The sequence below is a fragment of the Saccopteryx bilineata genome, chromosome 2 (genome assembly GCF_036850765.1).
Source record: "Saccopteryx bilineata isolate mSacBil1 chromosome 2, mSacBil1_pri_phased_curated, whole genome shotgun sequence".
NCBI classification, from domain to species: domain Eukaryota; kingdom Metazoa; phylum Chordata; class Mammalia; order Chiroptera; family Emballonuridae; genus Saccopteryx; species Saccopteryx bilineata.
Window position 1 is genome coordinate 124,674,398 of NC_089491.1, and position 22,206 is coordinate 124,696,603.

Consider the following 22,206-nt stretch of genomic DNA (forward strand, 5'->3'; position numbering starts at 1 on the left):
ATTGGCGCTCTCTGGCCTCCCTGTAACCAGGAACTTACAGGTTTGGGGAGTTGGTTCTTTGCTGGTGGTATCATTTCATTCAAACACACAAATCCTTTTCTTTTTTTCTTTTTTTGATTTATTAAATGAGAGGCAGGGAGGCCAAGAGACAGACTCCCACATGCTCCTGACAAGGATCCACCTGGCAAGCCCCCTACAGGGTGATGCTCTGCCCATCTGGGGCCGGTGCTCTGTTGCTTGGCAACCAAGCTATTTGAGTACCTGAGGCAAGGCCATGGAGCCATCCTCAGTGCTTGGGCCAACTTGCTCGAACCATTTGAGCCATGGCTGTGGGAGAAGAGAGAGAGGAAGAGAGAGAAGGGAGATGGGTGGAGAAGCAGATGGTTGCTTCTCCTGTGTGCCCTGACCAGGAAATTGAACCTAGGGCTTCCACTCGCTGGGGCTGAAGCTCTACCACTGAATCAACCAATGAGGGCCCACACAAGCCCTTTTCTTACCAAACGCTTAACTACAGGGTTGGTAAGATGAACAATAAAGGGTCTCTCAGGTCATATGGATAACACCAGACAATGACAGATATTGAAGAAAGAAATAAAGAACACTTTTAAAAAGCAAGGTACTTGGCTGGGAAGGAGTGCAGAGATGAATCACAGACCTAGAACAGATGACAGAAAATTAAATTATTTAAATAAAAGAATAAAAGGAAAGAAGGAACTTGGTTAATCTACATAGTATATTTTGATCTTTTAATGGTCTGTCAGTGTTGTTTACCATGCTTATTTTTAGCTGAAAAGATGTTGGTTGCAGAATACGACTCTGTGGTACGGTGTGGTAGCAGTGGTCTCTGGTGCTTACTGTGGACAGCCTCACAGGTGGGGCGGGAGTGATTGTGACTATCAGGAGCCTTTCACAGAAGCAGTCTTCTTTTTTGTACTTTCCAGATTTTCACCTGATGGAAGACTAATTGTCTCATGTAGTGAGGATAAAACTATTAAAATTTGGGATACCACAAGTAAGCAGTGTGTCAATAACTTCTCCGATTTCATAGGGTAAGTCCATTCAATTTTTGCATTTACAGGGGGTATTTTGCTACAGAGACATTTAATTATTACAGTTTGAATAAAGAAATCAAAATATGAGACCATCCCCCTTCTTTCCTCCTAGGTTTGCAAATTTTGTGGATTTTAACCCTAATGGCACATGCATAGCTTCAGCGGGTTCTGATCATACTGTGAAAATCTGGGATATAAGAGTGAACAAATTACTCCAGCATTATCAAGGTACAATTTCCATAACAAAAGAATTCAGTTGTTGAGTGGGAAATTCTTTTTTTTATTTTATTTTATTTTATTTTTATTCATTTTAGAGAGGGGAGAAAGAGAGAGAAAGAGAAGGAGGGAAGAAGCAGGAGGCATCAACTCCCCTATGTACTTTGACTAGGCAAGCCGAGGGTTTCGAACCAGCAGCCTCAGCATTCCAGGTCGATGCTTTATCCACTGTGCCACCACAGGCCAGGCAAGTGGGAAATTCTCAAACTGACCCACTATCCTTCTCAGTGTGGTCTAGCCCCTTCATAAGAGTCATGGTTGCCTTTGAACTGACTAAGGAACAGTTAGCCTCCATCAACAACGTGGTCTGAGAGCTGCGGTAGATTCCAGAGTGGAAAGGGCAGTGTAGGAACCTGAAAAATGATGCCAGCACCATTAAAAAAAAAGAAAGAAAAGAAAGGAAAAAAACAAAATTACTGTGAAGGTTTAAAACTCTGATTATTTGCATTATATGAGAAGTTAGGATAGAAACTAACACAAATACTTATAACTGGTAGAAAACAACATCCTGCAGTGCCATGTGTTGAAGTTCACAGAGAAATGAATCAATTTCTTGATTTACAGTGGATTTATATTAAATCCTCATTTTTCTTTCTTAATAAGTGTAATTAATGCTCACCATGTAGCCAGCATCGTTAAATGCTCACAACAGCCCTAAGAGGAGTTATTATTATCACCCCTATTTTAAAGATAAAGAAATTGAGGCTTAAAGAGGGTAAATGACTTACTAAAAGAATTGATAGAACTGACTTAGGTCTGTTGACAAATATTCCATCCCTGTGTTATACTGCCTCCTGTTGGACATGTGGTGTCCAGAAACGAATTCTCAAATGGCAAGATGTGTCGCTCTCCACATATATCTTTACATTCTTCACCCCTTAGTAGCAAGCCACTAATTGACTATTAAATTTAGTTTAAGGCTAGGTTATATACCTATGTGAGCTGGTAGTAATCAACTGTTGGTTATATTGGTAATACGTCTGAAGACTTTTTAGTTAAGTGGTTAACAAGATCATCTTTCTATGACATTCTCATTTTGAAAGCTGTTCTAACTCATTGGCTGGATACTTCAGCAGTGTGATGCCAAACTAACTACTTAATGTAAACTATATGATGTTTTGGGTTGTGGAGACATTGCTTCTAGTTGTTTCTTGTTTTCAGCCTAACATTGCTAATAGGGCAACGGGCATCTTTATTAATGTTCTCTAAAATCTTTATTTTCTACAAATCAGTTCACAGCTCTGGAGTCAATTGTGTTTCATTCCATCCTTCGGGTAACTATCTCATCACTGCTTCTTCAGATGGTACAGTTAAGATTCTGGATCTCCTAGAAGGAAGGCTCATATATACACTTCAAGGACATATGGTACTAACACGAAGATTTTTGTTTTTTAAATAATAAAATAAATAATATAATTTTTATTGTTTTGATCTATTTTATTATATGCCTTTATTATCTTTCCAAGGGTAGTACACATTGCTCTATCATAAAAAATATTTTTGGCCCTGGCTGTTTGGCTCAGTTGTAGAGCATCAGCCCGGTATGGGGATGTCCTGGGTTTGATTCCTGGCCAGGGCACACAGAAGAAGCACCCATCTGCTTCTCCACCCTTCCCCTTCCCATGTCTCTCTGTCTCTCTTTCCTCTCCTGCAGCCATGGCTCGGTTGGAGCAAGTTGGACCCCATGCTGAGGATGGCTTCATGGCCTCAGGCACTAAAATAACTCGGCAAGCAATGGAGCAACAGCCCCACATGGGCAGAGTATCATCCCATAGAGGGTTGCCAGATGGATCCTGTTCGGGACGTATGCAGGAGTCTGTCTCTGCCTCCCTGCTTCTCCCTTAAAAAAAATAAAAAATAAAAAATAAATTTTGCTTCCAACATTACATTTTTATCCTCTGGAACCAACTCATAGAAATATTATTTATTGTAATCCTTGTTAAAATTAATGTGTAGCTTTTAATAACTATTAAATTAATCCTTCACTACTGTCTTCATCAGGATGTAGTTTAGGTTTAACTGGCTAAGTGGTGAAAGATAAAATCTTCCCTACTTCTGATCTTTTTTTCTCATGAGGAGGCTGTCCCACAACCTCTGACACTCTTAGCCTCTCACACCCCCTCAGTTACTTCTTTCACTGATCTGGTGAGAATAAAAGGAGAAATTCAACAAGTAGAACCCAGTGCCTTCTTCTCTTGGGAAAAGCCTGCCCTCACTTTTCCTCTGATGCTTGTGGTGGTAAGGCCTACTTTTGTCCGGTTTTGCCCATGACTCATTCTAGGATTTCAGTTCTAGAAAGCCCATTTGCCCACAGATAAAGCCATATTCTTTCTTTACAAGCCTTTATCAGTAAGACATGATATTTTGGCTCTTATCTGCCCTTTTCTCTGTCTTATTTCTCAGAGTGGGGCACAAAGATACTATTTATTGAGCCTGTTCAGTCTCTCACTTACACACGTGTGCCGCATGCACACGCGCGCGCACACACACACACACACACACACACACACCTGGCATATAAAGAACTGTTTTTCTTTTTTTAAAATACGAGGAGGGGAGATAATGAGACAGACACCCACATGCACTCTGACTGGGATCCACCTGGCAACCCCCATCTGGGGCCAATGCTGTAATCAGTAGAGTGATTTTTAGCAGGTAGGACCAACCAAGCCATCCTCAGCCCCCAGGGCCATGCTTGAACCAATCGTTCCACTAGCGGGAGGGGAAGGGGGAGAGAAGAGGGAGGGGGAGGGGTGGAGAGGTAGATGGTCGCTTCTCCTGTGTGCCCTGACCCGGAATCGAACCTGGGACGTCTATACACCAGGCCAGTGCTATCCACTGAGCTAACCAGCCAGAGCTAAACTTTTTAAAGTATATAAACTAGTCTTCCATTCTGGGTAGATATTCAAACATCTCTAATTTTTTTAGAATGCATTCTTTTTTATTTTTTTTTAAGTACTAGATACTTCCTTTTAATCAAGTATAAGCAGCCTATATCCAGAAATAGAATGGGTTTGTGGTCTAGGGGAGAAGGGGTGTTTTAGCCTCTGTGTATCCTGCCTGCTTCCTGCTCTCTTTGTCATTTGTTCTGCAGCTGTGTTGGAATGAAGCAGAAATAGGCACTAGCTAGCTCAGATAGGGAGGTATCCACAGATTTACATGAATAAACAGCCAGTAAAGGTAGACAAAGATTAAAATATCCCTGGAAAGAGAGTAATAGGGGGGGAAAAGATAAACACAATACTTTAGGAGAAAAATTTATACATAAACATCTCTTCACAGTCTGGAAGAGATGTTTATGAGGCTACAATAACCTAAATCTGTAGGATGGTCTACTTAAAAAATATATTTTCCCCCAGAAGTTTTCCTGTCCAGATTAAGGACACATTAACAAAACAGAATATACTGATATTTTGAAACAAAAATAACTACTCTTATTTGGATTGAAAAACGGACCTAGAGGTTGTGCATGTTGTGACTGTGCCAAGTGTCCTCTTGTCTATCTTCACAGTCATTGCTCAATTTCAAGTTCTCCTGACCCCTCACCCAGATTATGCCAGTAACTGCCTGCCTGGCCTCCAACATGCGTTCTTATCAATTCATCATCCTCACAGCTGTGACATCAGTTTTCATTCAGTGTGATTTTGTCTTAGTTTCAGGTGTACAGCATAGTGGTTAGACAGTCATATAGTTGACAGAGTGTTTGTGACATCACTTGTCATCACAGCTCTCCTGTCTATCCTGCTTTTAAAACTCCTAGTGGTTCCCTGTTGCCCACAGGAAGGGTGAGCTCGGTGAGGCCTGTTGTAGTCAGAAAGTGGCCTTTTTTCTGGTGACCTCATTCCCATCACTCTCAGAGTCATTATTCAGTTTCTGCTAGTGATTTGCTGAGTAGAAAATCTTAACAGAAATTCTGTTACCTTACAGATGTATAAGCTTTTGGGAAAAGAAAGTGTATTTTAAAGTTTTACTAGAATTTCTTTTTCATTTAATATTATTTATGTGTTTTACTATAATTGGGTTGGTTCCCTAGTTATCTTTACTCTGCCTGCCTTACTAGCAACTGGCTATGTTCTCTGATTTATTGCATAAGTAGTCTACATAAGTCAGGAAGAAAAAAATTAATAGTCACAGTACTCTTGGCGATGAGAAAACAGCACCAACTATTTTTTCTTTTATCTCCATTTATTTTTTAGGGACCTGTCTTGACTGTTTCATTTTCAAAAGGTGGAGAGCTGTTTTCCTCAGGAGGTGCGGACGCACAGGTGTGTGAGTTCTGCAGTGCCCCCTTTGATGAGGGTAGGGCATAAAGGGGACCCGACCTCAGCAGAGGTTTACAGCCAGCTAGTCTGAATGTGTTTAAATGAGAATTCATGAGTTTATATTCTAACTTAATGCCAGGATTTCTGCTATTTCATAGCTGAAGTTGTGCCAGTTTTGATAAGTTTTGGAACTCAAACAGCAGTTACTTTCTTTGCTCGTCTTTACATTTAATTATACTTGTAACTGACACTATATGTCCAATATTGATGAGGTTCTTTCACTTGAATTTTTGCCTAATATTTTGTCTGTATGCCTTATGTTTCAAATGTTAAGGTTTTACTTATTTATTTTTAAGAGAGAGAGAGAGAGAGAGAGAGAGAGATGAGAAACATCAACTCATAGTTGTGGCACCTTAGTTGTTCATTGATTGCTTTCTCATGTGCCTTGATGGGCGGGGATGGGGGTGTCCAACCCGGCCAGTGACCTTGGGCCCAAGCCAGTGACCTTTGGGCTCAAGCCAGCAACCCCGCGCTCAAGCTGGTGAGCCTGCACTCAAACTGGCAGCCTCAGGATTTTGAACCTGGGTCCTCAATGTCCCAGGCCAATACACTATCCACTATGCCACCGCCTGGTCAGGCTCAAATGTTCAGGTTCTTGAGGACAATGAGTGTAAGTTGTTTATGCAGCGGTTTTCTATTTGCTTGAAATGGCCAATAGTTATTCATAGTGAAATTTATGGAATAAGGTGGACAACATGGTTTTGGGTTTTGGAAATAAAGAGGATTTTAAGGTAATAAGTTACTTTTTTTTTTAATAAGTTACTTTCTTAATATGAATTTTAAACTGGACATGAAGGCAATTCAAAAGGCTAATTTTCTTTTTCCCACCCTTAAATAAGTATTGAGAAGTAATAATGTTGTTGAAATATATATTTAGTCTTCCTAGTTTGAGGGACAATTCTGTAAATTCATTTTTTTTAAAAATCAGGTCTATTGCTTATTTATACAAGTCAGTAATTGCCAACATGATTAATTTTTTTTAACAGGTTTTATTATGGAGGACTAACTTCGATAGCCTGAATTGTAAAGATGTTATTAAAAGAAATCTCAAGAGATTACATTTTGATTCTCCACCACATCTTTTTGATGTCTATCCAAGAACACCACATTGCCATGAGGGAAAAATTGAGACTATTGAAGTGAGTACCTTGTACATATTTGTCCTGCCATTTGTAAGTGTATATTTTGGGGCTACAGGTCAACTAGATGCTTGAAATTATACTTAATTATGTAAAACCTAGTTCTACCTTAAAACAGCAGTACTTTAAGAAACAATTGTTTTCACTAATAAAACTGTAAATATGGTAGTGTGTAATAGTTCTAAAGCCTCTCCTATTAGGTTCTTTAAGGCTTAGAAATAACAGTGAACAATTTTGTTAATTGTAATAGGAAATGAGGACAAATCTAAGGCCTTCAGTGACTGAAGCTTCATATTCTAGACGTGTTAAGGGGACCACATGTGATGGATGTCATGAGAACAGGGCTAAAAGGCAAGAAATTGTATAGCAGTCATTGAAATAAGTATCTTGAATTCGTTTTATAGCAAAAAAAAAATCTTAGGGACAATAAAAAGAAGAGATTTGGGCATTAAACTAATTATTGAGCCCATTTTACTGTTAGCTTACATATATAAATATTTTCAAATACAGGTATGTAATTGTTTCGCTCTAGGTTTTTTGTTTGTTTTTTACAGAGACAGTCAGAGAGAGGGATAGACAGGGACAGACAGGAACAGAGAGAGATGAGAAACATCAATCATCAGTTTTTCATTGCGACACCTTAGTTGTTCATTGATTGCTTTCTCATATGTGCCTTGACCGTGGGCCTTCAGCAGACCGAGTGACCCCTTGCTCGAGCCAGCAACCTTGGGTCCATGCTGGTGGGCTTTTTGCTCAAACCAGATGAGCCTGTGCTCAAACTGGCAACCTCAGGGTCTCGAACCTGGGTCTTTCCGCATCCCAGTCCAACGCTCTATCCACTGCGCCACCGCCTGGTCAGGCTTCACTCTAGGTTTTTGTTGACAAGTTCCTTTAGGTCCTATAGATTTAAATGTTCTCTCTTCAAAATATAAAATTATCTTTGCTGGATACTTTCTCTTTTGCATGATTGTCCTTGAGCCCTTTTTTCTTCTAAGAGTTAATATCAAATCATTATTTCCTGTTCATCTGAATTTTTTTTATCATTGGCAGAACCTTTCTTTGCTTTTAGAGTAGGTATTTTGAATTTCTTAGCTGTGTCCTGAGTAGCAATGCACAGTCACCTCATGCAACACTCATCCGTGCTGACGTTCCCGCTCCCGTGGGCGCCGTGTCGCCCTCCCCAGTGCTTTCTGTGTGACTTCTGGAGTTGTGGTTTTTCTGTGGTCTCAGGTATTTCTGTTAGTCTCAGGTTGCGCGCATGCATGTGTGTGTGTGTGTGTGTGTGTGTGTGTGTGTGTGTAAGTTTAAGTTTTTAAAACTTTTAAGTTTTTTGTGCTATTTTCTGTAGTTTGTTTAATGTAGCCACATTTTGGGATTTCTCTTCTAGATTTTCCTTGGTAATGTTTCAGTTCTTTGCTATAATTTTGGTCCTTTCCAACTTGGACCATTTTTCCAGTTCTTCTAAATAAAAGATTTACCATTATGCTTTACTACTTCATGCTACTTATTGTCTTATCCCCCCTCCCTCAATTTCTTTGAAAAAAAGAATATATAGAGTTTTTTTGGTGGTTCATCACATTTGTGTTTCGGCTTCTACAATGATAGATGTATTTTTTGATCTGCTGTAATTAACATGTATTCACATAATATAATATATACATGAAATTTGTTTGGAACTCAAACAGCAGTAACTTTCTTTAGTCGTCTTTACACTTATTATACATGTAACTGACACTGTATGCCCAGTATTGTATTCCATTCCTCGTTTAACCGCAGCTGTTTTTACTAGCACCGTGGTTTTATTCCAGCACTGCTGGGCGTGGCTGAGCGAGCCTCCAGTGTTGTCGCTGCCTGTCAGCCGCAGACACCTCTCCGTGGTGGTGGTGGTGGTGGTGGGCGTGGGCGGCAGAGCTGCAGGCACAGCTCGGCTCTCCTCACGCCCAATTCAATTTCCCTGGCGCCACACTGCCTTAGTGCTGGCAGTTCAAGCCATTTTCTCTCTGACTTGCTGTCAACCCCAATTCTCTTAAGAGTACTGAACTTTCTTTAAAGTATCACCAAGTTGCCTGGGTGGCTCTGCTCTGACTACAGCCATAAAGCTGGGCACTGGCAGGGTTGCTTTGTGCAGGTGGGTCAGGATGACCCAGCCCATGCAGAGTGCACTCCCAGCCCTGCTTTTCACAGACACTTAACAACCTATTAAAACTGACTTTTCATATCGGAATTGGCGTGCAGTAACACTGTATCATGTTGAGCAATGTGAATGAATTATGTTTGTGGCCTTAAGAAAGTCAGCCTGTGTGTACCTTGTTTAAATTACCCATTAAGCACTCATGGTTGCTTAAATTAAGTACACAATGAGACATATTTGTAAAATAGCTTCATATCCTGTAATATGAAATTCCAGAGAAGTGATAGGATTCTGCATATGAACAACCAACTGTTTATTTTTCTTTCTTTTTCTTTTTTTTTTCTGAAGCTGGAAACAGGGAGAGACAGTCAGACAGACTCCCGCATGCGCCTGACCGGGATCCACCCGGCACGCCCACCAGGGGGCGATGCTCTGCCCCTCCGGGGCGTCGCTCTGCTGCGACCAGAGCCACTCTAGCGCCTGGGGCAGAGGCCAAGGAGCCATCCCCAGCGCCCGGGCCCGGGCCATCTTTGCTCCAATGGAGCCTTGGCTGCAGGAGGGGAAGAGAGAGACAGAGAGGAAGGAGGGAGGGGTGGAGAAGCAAATGGGCGCCTCTCCTATGTGCCCTGGCCGGGAATCGAACCCGGGTCCCCCACACGCCAGGCCGACGCTCTACCGCTGAGCCAACCGGCCAGGGCCCTGTTTATTTTTCTTAATCTCTTATAATAAAGCAAGTTTTTTGGACAGAGAGCATATATGATATAGTTATTATGAATAAATAATTGTTAAATATCAAATTGTTTTTTTAAAACTCCAAACATCACCTAAAATAGAATAGTATGAATCAGACTAGATATTGTGCTGTGTGTTCATTTAGATTCGGTAAATTTTACTTTGAAATACTAAATTTTATGGATTGAATTATTTTTCAAAGCTTCAGGCAACATGACATTACATATGTTACCTTGGAAATGTTTGAAAATTAGCAAAAAAAATTGTTTTGGGAGGTTGGAACTCATAATTAAAAGAACAAGAGGATGTAGAATAAATGGAGTTTCTGATCTAATGAGTTTCCCTCACTTTCTCCTTTTGCAATAACCATGAGCATTTCATTTCTGAGGTTGAAGCAACAGCATTTCTGTGATTTGCATTTTATTGTGTTTTCTATGCAGCTCATTTGAATGGCATGATTCAGTCTTCTGGGTAAGACTGGCCTTCTGCAAAAGCCGCCCATTTGCCAGCCTTAAGTGCCACTGGTTTGAAGGTGGTGGGTCCTGCAGAGCCTTAGCCTGTGGGTCCCAGCTGACTGAACGTATAAACTAGTAATCCCTACGTGGGTATACAGAGTGAGAGCAGGCTGCTTTTAGAATAGTAGGCTGCTTGTAGAAGAAGGGCACATAAAAGAAGGTATGAAGCATCCAGTCTTTACCCCAGCTGTGAGGCAGACCCCTTCTGTGTTCCCTTCTGTTGACGTAACTGCAGATCCATTGTCGTGCTCCCACCTAGGTGCTCCGTCTTCATCAAAAACATGAAGACAACTCTTTCTTTCTTTCTTTCTTTCTTTCTTTCTTTCTTTCTTTCTCTCTCTGTCTCTCTGTCTCTCTCTCTCTCTTTCCTTCCTTCTCTCTCCCTCCCTCTCTCTCTCTCTCTCTTTCTTTCTTTCTTTCGTTTTTTTATGAGAAAGACTCCTAATTTCTATTAATAAATAGGGTGTCTTAACCCTGCCCACAGTGTGCTATGGCACTTCACTAGGCCATGCTGACTTTATCTTCTTCAGACTGTCACAAGCCAAATTACACAAACAAAACAAAGCAAAGCAAACATTCTGTCTTAAGGAGGAACTTAATGTGAAGGGATGACATTTTATCCTGAGCAGTCCCTTACTCTTGTGCATATTTTGATATGAAAGACTACAGTCATTCAAAGGGATGGTGATAAGATCTTGGTGACATAAGGCATCAAAATAGTTATTCTAGGAGAATTGCAGAATATCCAAGGAAGGGATTTTGGTTAATTAGTTAGAAATAACTTATTAATAAATTAACTGCTTGAATGGCTTTCAATTTCTTAATAGCTATTAGAGATCATCTTAATCTATAAATAGCATAGAAAAATCTTCGTGATAATTTAGTAGGAAGGAAAACTTTTAACTTAACCAAATATTTGTGTAATAATCTGGCCATGATTCATGTTGAAAACTATAAGTAATCAACTTAAGTCTTCCAGTCTGAAATTGGGTTTTACCTCAATCTTCCGTAAAGGTTGAAAACATCATAATTTATGATAAAAAATGACTACTTCTTTACCAGTTTTATATTTTAGTTCTAGCTGTGATGTATGGCTATATTATTTTCAGTCTCAATAATTATTCTTCAGAGATTACATGATAATAGTAGTAGTAATAATAATGTCTAACACATACAACATTTTTTTTTTCTTTTTCAAGTGAGAGGAGGGTAGATAGAGAGACAGACTCCGAAATACACCCTGACTGGAATCCACCTGGCAACCCCATATGGGACCAATGCTTGCAACCAAGCTATTTTTAGTGCCTGAGGCGGGGGCTCTGTGGAGCCATCCTCATTGCCCAGGGCTAATACACTCAAACCAGTGAGCCATGGCTGCAGGAGGGGAAGAGAGAGAGAGAAGGAGGAAGAGAGGAGAAGTAGCTGGTTGTTTCTCCTGTGTACCCTGACCAGGAATCAAACCTGGGACATCCACACACCAGGCTTATGCTCTACTGAGCCAACTGGCCAGGACCCATACAACATTATTTTAATTACTTTACATAAATTAAATTATTTAATCTTCCTAAAAACTGTATGAAGTAGTACCATTTTTATCCTGTGAGAAACTGAGCCACGTGCAGTTAAATCACAAAGCTAGTAAGTGGGAACACTAGAATTTTAACCCAGGCACTCTGGTTCCAGTCTGTACTTTTAACCATTTTGATGTAATGCTTAGTATAATCAAAATTAAATTTCAACATATTATACCATATTAAGTATCTGTGTGCTAAATGTTGCACTAGCTTTAACGTATGCAACAGGGAACAAAATGGGCAGATCCCTTGCCCTTCAGAATTTGTTAGTAGCTGTGTTTGTGTTCATGGACTCCCAAGTATGATGGCTACAGAGAACTTCAGAGAGGGCTGGCCCCTGTGAGGCCATCTAACCTCTCCCTCATGCATGAACCCTTCAATTATATGCTGTCCACTGATGGAGAATTTAGCCTCTCCTTAGGCAGCCCGCTTCATTTTGAGGTAACTGGTTATTAAAGATTTCTTCCCTTCAATAAAAACCAAAAGCTAGAAGGTACTGTTAGTTTTCCTGGGGCTTCGCTAGCAAGGAACTTAACTGTGAATATCACCCCCTCCCGCCCCCAGCATATTTTCTTTATGGAGAAGACTGTAAACTTTTATGTAGTAAGAATCTCCTGCTGGGCCCTGGCCCTGGCGTGCAGGAGTCCTGGGTTCAATTCCCGGCCAGGGCACACAGGAGAAGCGCCCATCTACTTCTCCACCCCTCCTCCTCTCCTTCCTCTCTGTCTCTCTCTTCCTCTCCCACAGCCAAGGCTCCTTTGGAGCAAAGTTGGCCCGGGCGCTGAGGATGGCTCTATAGCCTCTGCCTCAGGTGCTAGAATGGCTCTGGTTGCAACAGAGCAATGCCCCAGATGGGCAGAGCATCATCCCCTGGTGGGCATGCCGGGTGGATCCCAGTCGGGCTCATGCGGGAGTCTGACTGCCTCCCCGTTTCCAACTTCAGAAAAATTAAAAAAAAAAAAAAAAAAGAATCTCCTGCTGTATGTATGCAACAGCAACTTGTGCCACCATACAATCAAATACTGTTACATCAACAGGGTCCCAATTTGTGTAAGCTTAAGGATTTCTCAGTGAGATGCTGGCCATTTATTTCCATGTGATTGAGATTTTTATGAGCAGCTTCAATTTCAGGTGGTAAAACCAGATTGTATTTTTCATAGGTAAACAATCTTACTTTAACTCCTTTAGCCCTCCCTCCCTCCCTCCCTCCCTCCCTCCCTCCCTCCCTCCCTCCCTCCCTCCCTCCCTCCCTCCCTTCCTTCCTTCCTTCCTTCCTTCCTTCCTTCCTTCCCTGTCTTTTCTGTCTTTCTTTCTTTCTTTCTCTTTCCTTTTCTTGTTAAACAATTTCATATCTACACTAGGTGGCAGTAGATAAAAGAGAATGAAATGTTTGCAAGCAGTCTCTTTGGGCAGCTAGTCTAAGATGGAAGGGAAAGAGGTCATCTTCAGGTCTGTCTGTGCCTTAACACTGGCTTCAGGGCTATAGGATGAGGCCCTGCATCCTGCTCTGTGGAACAGCCAGGAAGGAACACAGGTATTGACAAGCCAAGGGGATAGCTCCTCTTTCTACCCCTGAAAGTTCTAATTCTTTACTGTAGCTTGTGGATTACATGTGTACCTCTGCCTCTAACACAATTGGCTGGATAATTATAAAAGCTTCTTATTATTTCTGAAACTATAATGATATCCATCAAACATGTTAAGTGCTTTTAAAATCATTCCACCCCTCTAACTTCGGGTGCAGCCCTTATCACTACAGTCCAGGACTGTTAGTGTCCTCACTATTATCCTTTCTTTATTCTTGCCACTCAACTTGTCTCTGTTTGATTAACCTTTCTAAAGCACATTTTATTCTCCAATTTTTCTGTGCCTTCACTGTTTGACCCCTGTCAACTCTTCAGTTGCTACCCTGTGTAAAAGTTGTGGCAGCATTCACCTCTCTGTTCAGAAATGCTTTCTACCTCATCATTGTGTCTGTTTTTGTTTGGTTTTGAAACCTTTAACAGAGCTATGGTAAGTTCTGTGTCCTCCACAGGAAGCCTTTCTCACTAGGTGCTACCGTAGTTAGTTCATCCTCGTAGTTAGTTCTCCAGTACACTTACTGTTGGCATCATCCATTCCACACCAAGTTCTGCTACCTTTGTTCCCCTTTGTTGACTTCTTTGCATTCATAATGTTTAAAAAAATACTTGATGTGTGTTTTGTTGTTTGTTTGTTTGGTTTTTTTTTTGGCCCTCTCCAATTCAGAAATAACCTTCCTCAGAAGTAGTAGCCACTCTAGTTAATTACTCTTTTTCTTTCTTTCTTTTTCTTTTATTTACTGTATATATGGTTGAATCTATAATTAGGTATTATTTAGTTTTTGATGGTTTTAAACTTGACATAAATGAAATCATACTGAATATATTTTTCGGTGTCCTGTGCTTTCATTTAACATTAAAATCCAGAGATTCATATGTGTGCACTCTGAATTCATGCGTTCATATGTTGGTGCACATAGTTGTCCTATATTACTTTCTCTGCTTGTGGACTTCCAGGGAGTTCACCACAGTAATAACTCCCACAATGTATGCGTCAACCCTACTGGTGATAAACATTTGGGGATTTCTGGTTGTGGGTTTTTTGTTTTAGTTTTTGTCATTACAAGTAATACTGATATAACTTGAACTTTGTAGTTTTTGCAGTTTAATAGATGTCAAGTGGTAATTGCTTTAATCTTTTCTAATCACTAATGTTTTTGAAAATCTTTTCATATGCTAGTCAACTGTTAGATTTTCTATAATTTTTTTCTTGGGATTTCTGTTTTATACACATTGATTTATATGTTTTTCTTATGTATTTTGCATATTTGTTCTTTTTTTAGTTTTAGACATCATATTACCTCCTTCTGTTCCATTATCTGATTAACTTTGTTGTGTTCATTTTTAAACAGAAATTCTTACTTTTCATATAATCAGATGCATTGATTTTTTTCCCCCTTTTTCCTTCTGATTTTGCTTTTGCAGTTTTTGTTTAAGATGTCCTAGGCCCTGGCCGGTTGGCTCAGTGGTAGAGTGTCGGCCCAGCGTGTGGAAGTTCCGGGTTTGATGCCTATCAAGGCACACAGGAGAAGCACCCATCAGCTTCTCCACCCCTCCCCCTCTCCTTCCTCTCTCTCTCTCTCTCTCTTCCCCTCCCACAACCAGTGCTCCATTGGAGCAAAGCTGGATGGGGCGCTGAGGATGGCTCCATGGCCTCTGCCTCAGGCACTAATATGGCTCTGGCTACAGTGGAGCAATGCTCCAGATGGGCAGAGCATCGCCCCCTGGTGGGCATGCCAGGTAGGTGCATGCAGGAGTCTGTCTGACTGCCTTCCAATGCTTCTAACTTCAGAAATATCCAAAAACGGAAAAAAAAAGATGTCCTTTGCAACCTTGTGCCACAAAGATACTCTTATACATTTATATTATTAACTTTATAATTTTAATATAACATTTAGTTTATCTGCTGCCCACCTTTATATGTGGTATATTAGTCAGGAAGCCCTATAGTGAGCCAGTTTACTCAACTGTAAATCATCTCTCCTCTATTGATTTGAGGTCTTATTTTCCTTTCATATTTATTTTCCATATACATAGGGCTCTCTGCTCCTGAGCTCCTTACATTATCACTTTCTTTAGTGTCTATGTGAGTTCTATTACTTTTTGCCATCTAGGTTTTACTCATCTGCATGTGTTTACTCTGATGTATTTAAATCTTTTATGGTATTGTAAATGATATCTTTTTTAAATTTATACTTTTAACTTGAAATCCAGACATACAATTGATTTTGTACTAATTTTCAGTTTAGTAAATTCAGTTATTAGTTCTAATGAATAACAGTAGATTCTTTGGGTATTTCTTAACAGATAATTATATATAATGACAATTTTATTTCTTCTGTTCCAATTCTTACATCTTTACTTTTCTTGTCTTAATAAACTGGCTAGGATTATTTTCTGTATCTTTTGAAGTGGGTCAGTTTGTTTTAAACATCCCCTTATAGGCGAATTGTAGTAATTTTCTAATGTAAAATTCACTGTATATTTCTGGAACAAACTCAGCTTGGTCATGATGATTTTATATATTGATAAATTTGATAGGCTAATATTTTGTTTAAAATTCTTGCGTCCATGTTAGTGAATACACCAATATACTTACTTTAATTTTGGAATATGTTAGGAAACACACTCTGATATTAACTTTTCTTATGTGTACGTGCAGATTAACCCAAAGCTTGAGGTGATCAACTTGCAGGCCTCTAGTCCTCCTGTTGTGGATGTCCTTTCTTTTGATTCTACCACAGTAAGTTTTCTTAGACATTGAAATGGCATTTGTTTTTGCACAATCCATTTTTCTTAAAAAGTGTATGGGAAGGGAGATAAAAAGTGGCTAAATAGCCTAACATTTGGGCATAGGAAAAAAAACCTGTGTACAAAAAGTCATATTTGCAATGTGTCAATATAGCCACAAGGGGGAGCAGCAGAATTTCCAGAAAAGCTTTCTTTTTTTTTTTCTTTTTTTTCTTTTTTTTAAATTTTTTCTTTACAGGGACAGAGAGAGAGAGAGTGATTCAGAGAGAGGGATAGATAGGGACAGACAGACAGGAACGGAGAGAGATGAGAAGCACCAATCATCAGTCTTTCGTTGCGACACTTTAGTTGTTCATTGATTGCTTTCTCATATGTGCCTTGACCGTGGGCCTTCAGCAGACCGAGTAACTAAGCTGGTGAGCATTTTTTTATTTTGCTCAAGCCAGATGAGCCCGCGCTCAAACTGGCAACCTCAGGGTCTCGAACCTGGGTCCTCAGCATCCCAGTCCAAAACTCTATCCACTGCGCCACCGCCTGGTCAGGCCAGAAAAGCTTTCTTTTTGAGGACCTGCTCAGTCTGTAATCCATACTCACTGTTTCATCTCCTCACAAGGTGCCACCCAGATGACATTGTACTTGCTGTCACAGAATACACCTTCTTCTTTGTTACTTACCTTTCGGAGGTCTTAAACTGACTCGTAGTCTTCTCCTTAAAAGCAGATTATATAATCCCTACTGGTAGATTATATAGACATTCAGAAGTATTTCTGATATTTGCAGTTTTGTTTGTAAAAAAGTTCCATACAAATAATTTATTTACTTATTTTGTTCAGAGTCTAACTGAGAGTCTCCGTCTTTCAATTTGAGATTTTAAGCGTTGAAAGGCAGATTATTATTGTCATCAATTCTGTTCGCCAGCACAAACTAGTCATAAGAACAGATGAGAGGAATGGCATGGTCTTTGGTGACACTGCTGTGATGTCACTACTGAGGGGCATGCTGCTGAAATTCATAAATTCTGGTGAGTGGGGTTTGGCCCCTGTAGTAAGAGGAGCAAAATGAGGTGGTTTTGAGATGTGCTGCCTTCTTATGAGGTCATCAGTAGACTGAAATCGGTGTTCCTGACATGGGAGACTGCACATCATCAGAAACCTTTGGTCCACACCTTGAGACTCACTCTCCTTGCCAGTACCCTGAAGCTTTGCAAAACTGCATGACCCGAGGAGTCCAGATATTCATGATGGACTGCATGCTATAGAGGTGGACATTACTGTCAGCTAGCGAGTGATAGCATGGTGCTGGTCCTTGGATGGTAATCCAGAGGTGCCAAAGTCAGCGAACTCATGTTACAGGACCCTAACTGGGAATACAGTGTATGTGGAATGTCTATAGGACAATTCTGTATAATAAACATATGACAGGTTTGCAGTTGTGATACAGAACAGAATAATAAGGCTGAAGAGTATAATTATTACCCACATAAGGATAATATTAGGTTATATTATAGGAAAGTGCCATTTTGTAGGCAAAATGCTCTAATATCAGTGATTTCTCATGGTTCAACCCAATATGTAAACTGTAAAAGGAAGACTCTACTGTTACTATGAGTTGTGTACTTGATGCCACCCACATTTAAAAAATGAAACACACAAGACAACACAGGGAGACAAAAACTTGTTTGCTGTAAATTGGTTTGGGATAGACATATGAAGTCCAATCTAGGTAGATTCTTTTGTAATCTGGAAGGTTCACTGCTTGCCTCCAGGCAAAGTATATGGACTCCTGATCTTATATATTTTACTAGGGCATTTTCTGAAGGAACAGATGCTCATAGAGCATTTAGATTTTTATAAAGAACATCTCAAGTGCTTTCCTTTAAAATTCTTTTTCTTAAAATTTTTCCTTTTCTTTTTTACTTTTTAAAGTTTTTCTGTATTCCCATCTCTCTTACTTCCTCTCCCTTGGCAACTATCAGCTCATTTTCTATATCTGTGGGTCTGTTTCTGTTTTGTTTATTCATTTACTTTGCTTTTAGATTTTGTATCTAAGTGACACCATGTACACTCAGGAGTTGTCTTTCTCTGTCTGACTGACTTTACTTTGCATGATACCCTCCAGGTCCATCCATGTTGCCACAAATATCAAAATGTTATTCTTTTTCATTGCTGAATAGTAGTGCAGTGTGTGTGTGTGTGTGTGTGTGTGTGTGTGTGTGTGTGTGTGTGTGTTTTCTTCATTTACCTATTGATGGACATCTAGGTTGCTTCCATATCTTGGCTGTTATGCTACAGTGAACATAGGGGTACATGTATCTTTTCAAATTAGTGTTTTTGTTTCACCTGGATAAAACACTCAGAAGTGGAATTGCTGGATCATATGGCAGCTCTGTTCTTACTGTTTTTATAAATCTCCATACTGTTTTCTATAGTGGTTACATTAATTTACAAATCCATCCACAGTGCATGAGGGCTCCCTTTCCTCCACATCCTCCCAGCACTTATCTGTTGGTTTATTGATGATAGCCATTCGGACAGGTATGAGGTGTTATTTTTAATTTGCATTTCTCTGATGATTAGTAATGTTGAGCATCTTTTCATATGTTTATGGCCATCTGTATGTCCTCTTGGGAGAAATATTTATTCATGTTCTTTCAGCCCATTTTAAATTGGAATATTTTTGTTTGTTTTTGGTGTTCAGTTGTATGAATTCTATATATATTTTGGGTATTAACTCCTTATTGAATATATCCTTTGGAAATATCTTTTCCTATTCAATAAGTTGTCTCTCCATTGTGCATATATATCATATTTTTAGCTCATTGATAATATAATTGGTTAGAAAACTAAAATGAAATCACTTTTAATTGTTTGCCTTCCCATTACTCTACTGGTAAGTAATTCTCGATCTGTAGTCTCCTCTATGCCTGGGCTGTTTTCCTTTTGCTTCTGCACAACAAATCACAGTTGTGAAGGAGATGTTTTTCTACTCTGACATGAAGCACAATTGAATTAAATATTTGTGGTGTGAACTTTGCCTGCGATTATAATTTTAAAAGCCAGAGAAATATTGGAATTCAATACAGTAAAAGCAGTGTTTAAAAGGAGTTTTGATTTTTATCATTGTGGTTGCTGTTTATTTTGGGATTTGTTTGTTTGGTAGAAAGTTTCCTTAGAAATTCATTTCATCAAGATGAGACATAAAATGATTACTCTTTAAACCTTTATTTTGTCAAATTTCTTGGGATAAACACAGGTTTGCTGTGGTGTAAGAAACATTTTGCTTCTGTTTCTGCTTTGGCTTGACTTAATATTATGTGCAAGATGATTTATAGATCTAAGTGTACTTATATTTTATCCAGGCTTTGATGCCCTCTTACTCCTCAGAAGAAATTAGGCATACAGTGTAACAGTTGGTATCTTTGCGGCTTGCACTTGTATCTCTAATTTCAGGCAGGCAGTTTGATACAGTATTTTGGGATCAAACTGTTACCAATCTGCATTTTAGGGCTTTGTTGTAAGATAGTGTTTTTGTGAAGGCATATACTGATTGATGGTCATATAGAGTTTAAAAATAATACATATAGATATAGTTTTAAATCTTCTGATTGTATTGTCATTTATTACATACTGATTTTCTAATTATTTAGTTAAAGATCCCATTGAATCTTTTACTGTTTTCATTTACAATGAGACCAGGGTTTTGTCATCAAAATTGTACAAGGGCATTTAACATTCTCTGCACTTGGGGATGATGCTCTAACCAACCAAGCTCTCTGGCCAGCGCGTATTTAACATTCTCATCGACATGCTATAGCTACATAAGATGTTCCAGTACCACCCCCATCCCATCCAAAAGGCAAGTGGCGAGATTGGAATTTCTCTTCTGTGTCCTAATATGAAGTGTTTTTTAAAAAAATACTGAGTGTAAACAAGATTCATTCATAATACTCTGGGATTATTAAAATACTTTTTAAAATTTTTAGATAAACCATATTCCTAAATTTTGCAGTAATAATTTTGTTACTTGTCCCTAAAAATGAACAAATGAAATTGATGCCCTTGCCAGTGTTGCTCTGATCGTCAGGTGCTGATTGTGCCCCCTCAGGGAACGCGAATGTGATGTGTACACCTGTCTTTAGAATCAGTGACAGCATTTCAGGTCAAATCGATTCTTTACAATAAAGTGAGAATTTGTAATTACTTCATAGTAAGATATCAATGTCCACAGTGTTTTGCTGCTCGTCAATCAAAATACTTATAGCCATACTACATAAAGGCATTATATGAGGTGCTGAGAGAATTCTGGCTACCTGACCTCAAACCAACAGCCTGACCTGGCCGGATAGCTCAGTTGGTTTGAGGGTCATTCCAAGACATAGAGGTTGTGGGTTCGATCCCCAGTCAGGGCTCTTACAGGAACAGACCAGTGTTTCTGTCTCCTTCTCTCCCTTTCTCTCTCTTTAAAGCAATAAATAAAGTTTAAAAGAAGAGAAAGGAAAAAAACTTACAGGCTAGCCAGATGGAAGTATAGTATAAGTGGCAGTTTTAATATGCACTAGATGCCAAGTGCACATGATTGTCAAATGAAAGGTTGTTAATGGGAATGTTCAGAAAATATCATTAATGGGCTAGATGAAACCAGAGGACTTGTCTAGAAGAAAAATTTTGTCCAGTTCTTGACCCAACCAGGGATGGGTAGAATTTTGATAGGGACATTCTAGGTGGAGACAGCAAGTAGATGCCCCAGAGATAATTGAAAAGGCAATTTGTACCGTGGTAATCAAAGCCCATCAGTCTAGTCTGGGGTCTTTAAGTTGCCTAACTCAGTAGCCAGCACATGTGGTGGAATGCAGGGAACACGGCACTCACACATTTTTGACTCTGAATCAAAAATTCTTGAGTAACTATTCTGTGCCACTTACTGTTCTTGATTTTAGAAAAAGAAAACAAGACAAAAACACCTGCCTAGAGAAGCCTACATTCTACATTCCAGGGGGAGGGCGGGAGCAAGCTGTTCATAGATTTAAAAAAACAGACTATATAGTATAGTAGACCAAAAATTGCAAAGGTGCAGAAAACAAGATTGTAAGAGGGGTTTTAGATAGAAAGACCAACACCTGTCACATTAGTGGTGACATTTGAGAAAAGAACTGAAGGAATGAAGGGAAGAGGTCATGTGACTATCTGGAAAGGACAGATAGGTGGGAGCAATGCTGGAAGGCCGGGTGCAGAGTGAGCTAGGGGTCCCGGGGGTTTCCTTCAGAGGAAGGACATGGTCTGACATGTTTTTTGTTTTGTTTTTTTTTTAGAGAAAGGGACACACAGATAGGGACAGACAGACAGGGAGAGAGATGAAAGCATCAACTCATAGTTGAGGCACATTAGTTGTTCATTGATTGCTTTGTCATTTGTGCCTTGACGGGGGTGGGGGCTCCAGACGGGCCAGTGACCCCTTGCTCAAGCCAGTGACCTTGGGGTCATGTCTATGATTTATGCTCAAGCCAGCAACCCCTTGTTCAAGCTGGGGAACCCGCACTCAAGCTGGCAACCTCAGGGTTTCAAAGCTGGGTCCTCAGGGTCCCAGGCTGATGCTCTGTCCACTGTGCCACTGCCTGGTCAGGTGGTCTGACATGTTTTAACAGATTCACTTTGGCTACTGTGTTGAGAATAGATTTGGGTGGTAGTCGAAGGGAAACAGAGACAAATAGAGAGCTAGTGAAATAATTAGACAAGAGGTAATGGTTGCTTGATGTGAGATTCTGGATGTATTTTGAAGTCAGAGCCAAAAGGATTTCCTGAAACAGATTGAATGTCAGCTGTGGGATTCCCTAAATCCTTTCCCCAGGGACAGTAAGGTGTGGCCCTGAGTAATCTCGGGCCGGCTGAGATGAACTCCTGGCCTGGCAATGTTTTTGCCAGTAGGGTTACTGAGAGAAAAGAATTGTGGTGGTTTCTGTCTTTTCTAGGGTCAGCACAGAGAGCGGCTGAGTTAGTGCCAGACCCCTCTGCTGTTTCCGTGACCAGGGAAGTGTGGGGCTAACACGCCCTCTTTCCTGGGTCCATTTCAGTTCACATTTTTCCAGCAAAGTGTATTGATTTCCCTTTTGGAAAGATTTTAATATAATCCTATTTTAG

The 22,206-nt window shown here is 39.9% G+C and overlaps 1 protein-coding gene across 4 annotated transcripts in view; it reads left to right on the plus strand.

Annotated features, from left to right (window-relative positions):
• The window catches only part of POC1B (POC1 centriolar protein B), a 122,191-nt gene that overhangs the window by 59,320 nt on the left and 40,665 nt on the right, over positions 1-22,206 (plus strand). For 3 of the 4 annotated variants that reach the window (XM_066257774.1, XM_066257775.1, XM_066257777.1), the window contains 6 exons: positions 942-1,049; positions 1,165-1,280; positions 2,561-2,694; positions 5,525-5,593; positions 6,637-6,789; positions 15,984-16,064. In XM_066257774.1, coding sequence (XP_066113871.1) covers positions 942-1,049; positions 1,165-1,280; positions 2,561-2,694; positions 5,525-5,593; positions 6,637-6,789; positions 15,984-16,064 — 661 coding nt within the window. The remainder of the gene's footprint in view (positions 1-941; positions 1,050-1,164; positions 1,281-2,560; positions 2,695-5,524; positions 5,594-6,636; positions 6,790-15,983; positions 16,065-22,206) is intronic. The other variant, XM_066257776.1, reaches the window with a different exon arrangement.